The 6,798-nt window shown below is 35.7% G+C and overlaps 1 protein-coding gene across 1 annotated transcript; it reads left to right on the forward strand.

Annotated features, from left to right (window-relative positions):
- Window positions 1-2,371: 2,371 nt before the first annotated feature.
- LOC133300591 (zinc finger CCCH domain-containing protein 48-like) lies at window positions 2,372-6,421 on the forward strand. The gene is made up of 5 exons (XM_061500162.1): window positions 2,372-2,488; window positions 2,657-2,806; window positions 5,726-5,905; window positions 6,073-6,170; window positions 6,277-6,421. Exons 1-5 carry the CDS (start codon window positions 2,372-2,374, stop codon window positions 6,419-6,421), a joined length of 690 nt encoding a protein of 229 aa, XP_061356146.1.
- Window positions 6,422-6,798: the final 377 nt, after the last annotated feature.

The following is a 6,798-nucleotide window of genomic DNA, read 5'->3' on the forward strand; positions in this document are numbered from 1 at the left end:
CTACATCGGGCAGTAACGTCTTGGGCTTGGTAGCACTTCAATATTAAATTATCTAACAAAAAAAGTGAAAATCAAAACTAAAGATAAAAGTCATGCCCTTAACCCCTTGAAAACACTTGGCCCATTGAACAGATTAAACTTGGTCCAGTAAAGATAAAAAAATGTTTCTATGTTCACTCAAGCGTCTCGGCCCACTAACCACCCAATGCTGGCCCACTTGACCGAAACAAACTCGACTCAGAATACCAAAAAAAATAAGTCTCCCTTTATTTTCTTTGTTTTAAAAGAACATTCCCTTAAAAAGGATAAAACACATAATTTGGGCCAACACCTTCACCTCAAGCCCAATTAATCTTCCAAAAGATTAAATGTAACTTAAGATAATTTATATTTTTTGGGTATATAAGAGAGGCTAAAGCCCCAACTTAAAACAAAACTTGCTCTTATATGAATCAACGGTAAGGAGCTATTTCAGTTTATTTAGTGATCTCGAGTTCAAATTCTTGGTAGAAAGAGTTTTGTCACCCATATGATCCTCAATCAGAGTAATCAATAGATAATATAAAAAAAAATGATTATTGGTTCACCATATTAACTTCTTTTGATCCTCACCACACCATTGAATCAAGCAAAATAATAGAATGTTATTGTGAAAATACTAAGTTGTTATAATCAATCTAGCTCCTATTTTGGATTAAGCGCTTACAATTAGGTCAAAAGTTATACCTATTAGTCAGGATGTAACTTTTTTTACTCACCCTTACCAACCTAAATGTTATGGTTTGACCAAACTTTGACCTATAGTAGACCTTACCAAGGCATGAACAAAGATGACGAGTTTAAGGAAGCTATAAGAAAGATGAACACAAAACCAATTCAAAAAGAATTGAAAAACTAGATAGAAAATATAAATAAAATAGTAGAACTAATTGAGCCAGATGCAACTAAGCTAAAATGGAAGCAATTTAGTCAGAAGTACGTAAGTTAGAATTGAAGGCCCTCTTGTCAACATTAAGATAAGCATTCTTCGGTGACAATAATACCTATCTTGTTATCATTAATGTATACTTATCTTAAGTGGAAGAGGGAAAACTTCCCTTGAGTGTTAATTTAAGATGAGGGAAGACACATAGCTGCATTAATACTACAGGTTTATTTAAATAGGCTAAAAATAAGCCAACCCATGAGTCATTATTTAGCCAATAGCACTGTACATGTTTGAATTAAACTAGTGAAAATTCAATTAAACTCGAAGATGTATAGGTTGTCTGGTTTAGAATACTGTCATCCCAAATAGGAAAATGGCCCATATACTTTTGCAAGAAATAGAACGAATAATGGTACAACATGTGTGTATTGGCTAGCTAGGAGATGAAATAGAAATCCATTCAGATTTTTGCACAGTGAAACCCCATCGCCATCTACCGTGTATTATAATGGCAATACTGCCTATCCTTATCCAAGGAAACCTAAGTATAACTCAAATACCTCAATGGTTAGAAAGAGGGTAGATGGCACAAATATAGCTGAGGTTTCTAAGAAGCCACTGGAGAAGACCCCTAAGTATAACTCCAAGGCAGTGTTGATTAGGAAGAGTGGAGATGGGACACGTGCCGCTGAGGCTTCTCAGAAGCCACATGTGAAGACCCCTGTGCATAATACAAAGGAAGTGCTGATTAGAAAGAGTGTAGATGAGACAAGTGTGGCTCACGCTTCTCAGAAGCCACATCAGAAGACCCCGTACTATGAGTCAAAGGCTGTATTGATTAGAAAGAGTGAAGATGGAGATGGGACCAACATCCCAGAGGCTTCTCAGAAGCTGTCACGAAGTGTCTGCAGATACTGGATGAATGGAAATTGTGTACACGGTGACCAGTGTTGTAATTTACATTCATGGTTTTATGGTGATGAGATTTCTGCACTAGCAAAGCTTCATGAACACAAGAAGTTACTTTCTTCTAATACCATCTTTTAGTATTCAATAAAACAAACATGTGCATGCATATCCAATTATGTGTTTTTATAAAAGTCTTTTTTACTAGCCTTGGAATATGTATTTGAATTTTGGATGGTATCAAAATTAATTAGATTGAACTGGATGTGGCTGGATTATTTTTTGACTGATATTTTTAATAATTTCTAATTAGAATGGAGTCTTTACTTTTACTATAAGCTGTTTAATTTAGGAACTACCTAATCAACCAAGTGTTTGCTGGAGTTTTTTTTTAGTTTATTCTCCAAGTTTCCTCGAAATGCTAGGAATTGTGTGGCTTCCAGAATTCTATAAAGGTAAGCTCTTAGTTTTCAAGTTGTTTCATTTTGCAGTCATGTCTTGTATGTATAAGTGTTACATGTAAGCTGATATCCGGTCATGGTTATTGTGAAGGCTTGGAATATCCAGACTGCTTCAGAGTTTACTCTTGATGAACCTAATGGGCAAGTCCTTGCTATGACTGTTGGCAATGATACACTTCTTGCTGGGGCAGAGGTAACTTCCCATGCAGTGGTTTGTTGTTATTTAATACTATTCAGACCTTTCCCCCCTGAAATTAGTAACTGGATAGATTTGTTCTTTGATCAGGCTTCTATCATACTTATTAACATTTCTTTTATATCATCTATCAATTTATGTATCATATGATGATTTAAATTGCAGGATGGTGTAATCTCTGCATGGAGAGGCAGCTCTGAAAGTAAGACCCCATTTGAATTGATTGCGTCACTAAGAGGCCACATTGAAGCTGTGGTTTGTCTTAGTGTTGGTCGAAATATGCTCTACTCAAGGTCCATGGACCATAGCATAAAGGTATGTCTATAGTCTGGCAGTGAGGATTTTCTATTTTTTTTATTAATATATGCATATTATAAATTTATTAATAATTGTACTTTGTAAAAATAACTGAATTATAATATTTTAACAATATTTGTATAATAATTAAAATATTGGATAAATATTTATTATGAATATTAATGAATATTTTTTTATAATATTTCATTTATATTATTAATATTCATTTGATGGATAGTAACTTGGTTAGTTATTTAATTTACGGTTTATACTATCTTTTAATTAGTATTAATGTGGATATTTATTAACTTCTAATACATACATATTTTTTAATTATATTAATTATAAAAGTAAACACTCTTTTTCGTCCCTGACAATATTCACAAAGTCCCTTTTGGTCCCCAACAATAAAAAAAGGCTCATTTTGGTCCTTAATTTTAGAAAATTAGAGCCACGTTAGTCCTTCTGTTTGTTGAGCAATGACGGCGTCATTAACATCTCTGACATGTACCGTTAAGTGATGACTCACGTTCCAAGTAGGACGTCTCTGACGTGTACCGTTAAGTGATGACTCACATTCCAAGTAGGATAAAAAGCGACGTCGGTGAGTCCCTTTTGTTTTGTTTTTTCTTCTTCTCTCCCATTTGCAGCACCACAAGCGACATCGTTCAGGTACCTTTAATTGTTTTTTCTCTCTTCTTCTTCTTCTCTCTTCTTCTTCTTCTTCAAGGTGAGGCGAGGCTGCCATAGGCAACGCTTTCCTTCTGCAAGGAGGAGCGGCTAGGCGAGGCTATAAATGCCATGTCCTCACCCTTGCTCTCTCTCATCTCCATTTCTCTGTCTAAAACTCCCTCACACACGCAAGCACTCTCTCTCTCTCTCTCGGGAGAAAAATGCATAATAAGGAGAATTGCTCGCCTTCCTCCAATGGCAGATTTGGCGCCACCAACACCACCGTCACCTGTCAAATGCAGTCAAACGGCGGCGTCTTCGATTCCTTGTACTCATCGCTATTCAACGACGATCCGTCTCCTTCACCAGCCACCTGCAACAATTGAAGACAGTAGTGAGCCACCCAACTTAATTATGTTACTTACACATACAAGAGTTGATAACATTGTACAATCTCTCCTATTCAAATATGTGCTATTTGTTTTGAATTTCTCTATGTGTTAATTGATTACTCCACTTAATCCATTTCGAATATGGGGATACTCTCTCAAGACTCTTTTCTCGATTCTCAATGCTTAATCTCAACACATATGATTAAAGGAAACAAACATCTTACCATTTAAACCAATAATTGTTGATATATTTGTGTTATTTTTTGTGTCTGAAGGAAATCAGATCTTACAGTTGTATCGAAACCCAACACTAACCAAGACTAAATACAAAAAGAAGAGTCCAATACTAAACTTGGGAGTATGCATTCATTTTACTACTTGTAAATTGATGTTAATATCACTCTGGTTTTAAAAGATAAATAATATTAATTTAATTCATCAATGATGAAGTTAATACTAAAATTATCCTTTTCCGCACAAACTAGGTTAATACTAAAATTAATTTAGTTCGCTGCAGCTACCGGGTAATGAAATTGACAAGCTAGGTTTTACTTCGTGTGTAAGAAAAAAAATGCTAACAGCTAGCAAATCCTCACATAAAAGAAGAAGAGAAGATTTAATAATAATAATAATAATAATAATAATAATAAATGAAATAAATTAAAAAACAGTAAATCCTTACAACAGCATCAGGTGGAGTAGTCGATGAGATGCGTGAGCGAGTAGTCCCCTTGGTGTGACTCCCATTGCTGGCACCAGCACCCACACACTGAGACATCATCTTCAAGTAACCGTTCGACCTCACAGATATGGTTTTTGGCAGAGAGAATTGCTCCACTTCAACACCATTGTTCTCAATCACGCTAGTTCGACTATACACTCTAATCATTCTTTGTGGATCAGGAATTCTGGTCTTCTCATCAAATGCATCTCCATTCACATTATCACCTCTATAACTCGGCAGCTTCACGCCATTTTTCTCCTCGAACGGTTCCGATCTCGGTTTTGCGAATTGACCCGCCATTCTTCCAACCTTTATAACAGGCATTTGGCCTCCAAACATCATAACACCGCTCATCTGGAGAAGGATTATGAAGGTGTCACGAATGTTGTTAGCATGAAACTCCTTGATGTTCTCGGCACAGTCTCCACCTTGCAGAAGTAAAGCGTTGCCCATGGCAGCCTCGCCTCGCCTTGAAGAAGAAGAAGAAGAGAGAAAAAAAAAATTAAAGGTACCTGAACGGCGTCGCTTGTGGTGCTGCAAGTGGGAGAGAAGAAGAAAAAAAAGGGACTCAACGACGTCGTTTTTTATCCTACTTGGAATGTGAGTCATCATTTAACGGTACACGTCAGAGACGTTAATGACGTCGTCATTGCTCAACAAACAGAAGGACTAATGTGGCTCTAATTTTCTAAAATTAAGGACCAAAATGAGCCTTTTTTATTGTTGGGGACCAAAAGAGACTTTGTGAATATTGCCAGGGACGAAAAATGGTGTTTACTCTAATTATAATAATTAATAAATGAGTAAGACTAAAAAAATGAATCAAATAATATCAAAATGCATGGATTGCTCCATGTGGATTTTGTTAAAAAGATGCGATTTCACTAGACTACATATTCACAAATTTAAAAACATTTGATGGTCAGTTCTTTATATTGATGTGGACATTGCTAAAATGTTCTTGGTCTTTATGTTGTGTGATGTTCAAACTGACATTATGATGTGTTTTCTTATAGATGGTTTTATATATGTTTGTCATTATAAATCTTAGGTGGTATGTTGTTTTCCTTTGTTAGCCACAATTGCTTGTTGCTTGTTTCTACATGGTAGCTTGTTTGAAAGAATTATTTGTTATCTTGTTTTCTTCAGGTGTGGGACCTTGATACATTGCAGTGTGAAAGGACACTCAATGGACATACTGAGGTAGTCACATCCCTTATTTGTTGGGAGCATTATTTGTTATCAAGTTCATTCGACTGCACAATTAAGGTCTGGGGTTTCACTAAGGAGGGAACTTTGGAAGTAACATATACACACAGAGAGGAAAATGTATGTTGCGTTACCATGATAACATCTTATGCATAAGTAAATTTTTGATTCTATATCAAATATCATTTAGTTGTATTTTCATTTGTGGAAATCAAGATGAATTTTTGTTTTATAATGGCCATGGAGTTATAGTTGATTCACACAATCAATATTTTTTTTTGTTATAGGGTGTTCTTGCACTTTGTGGGATGACTGATGCAAAAGCCAAGCCCATACTGTATTGCTCTTGCAGAGACAATTCAGTTCGCATGTATGAATTTCCATCGTAAGTATACTTAAATTTGCATCCTTTTTTTTTCTTCTGTAACTGTCATGGTTATGTTTTTGTGTTGGGCAAATGTTGCAGCCCCTTACCATGTCTACATTTACAGGTTTTCAGAAAGAGGTAGGCTATTTTCGCAAAAAGATGTTCGGTCATTACAGATAGGTCCAGATAGGGTTGTTCTTGTCTTTACTGGAGATGAGACTGGTTTGCTAACTGTCTGGAAATGGTTGGAAGAGCCCAAAGTGCTATGAGAAATGTCCATTTTCCCCCATCAACTGGTTTCTTTTTTGGGAAAATTTCACCAATGCCCCTGTGATTTGCTTCAGAATCATCTATGCCCTTGTGGTTTGCTGCATCTATGCAATTTTTTTAATCGCATATGCCCCTATGCTTTGTAAAAAAATAAAAAACCACAGGGGCATATGTGATAAAAAAACATACCATTTTGCTTCACTTTTTCCTGTACAGTGAGCAATAGTGATTGTAACATGAAGTATATAATGAATGAAAATTTCCAATTCTAATGTTCGCTTTCTTCTGGTGTTAGTTCATTCTTAATAACGAATGTTATTGCTCTCCATTATGCTGCTATTCTGAACTTATCCACTTATGAGTTAATGTTTCAGTT

Source organism: Gastrolobium bilobum, unplaced genomic scaffold (genome assembly GCF_033153095.1).
Source record: "Gastrolobium bilobum isolate Gb01-03AN ecotype WA unplaced genomic scaffold, APGP_CSIRO_Gbil_v1 utg563743, whole genome shotgun sequence".
Lineage (NCBI taxonomy): Eukaryota > Viridiplantae > Streptophyta > Magnoliopsida > Fabales > Fabaceae > Gastrolobium > Gastrolobium bilobum.

What these genes read in the sequence shown, in the direction of transcription:
- LOC133300591 (XM_061500162.1), top strand. Translation starts at nt 2,372, where the DNA reads ATGGTTATTGTGAAGGCTTGGAATATCCAGACTGCTTCAGAGTTTACT. An exon ending in ATACACACAGAGAGGAAAAT is followed by an intron (nt 5,906 to 6,072) that starts GTATGTTGCGTT and finishes TTTTTGTTATAG; the next exon opens with GGTGTTCTTGCACTTTGTGG. An exon ending in CGCATGTATGAATTTCCATC is followed by an intron (nt 6,171 to 6,276) that starts GTAAGTATACTT and finishes CTACATTTACAG; the next exon opens with GTTTTCAGAAAGAGGTAGGC.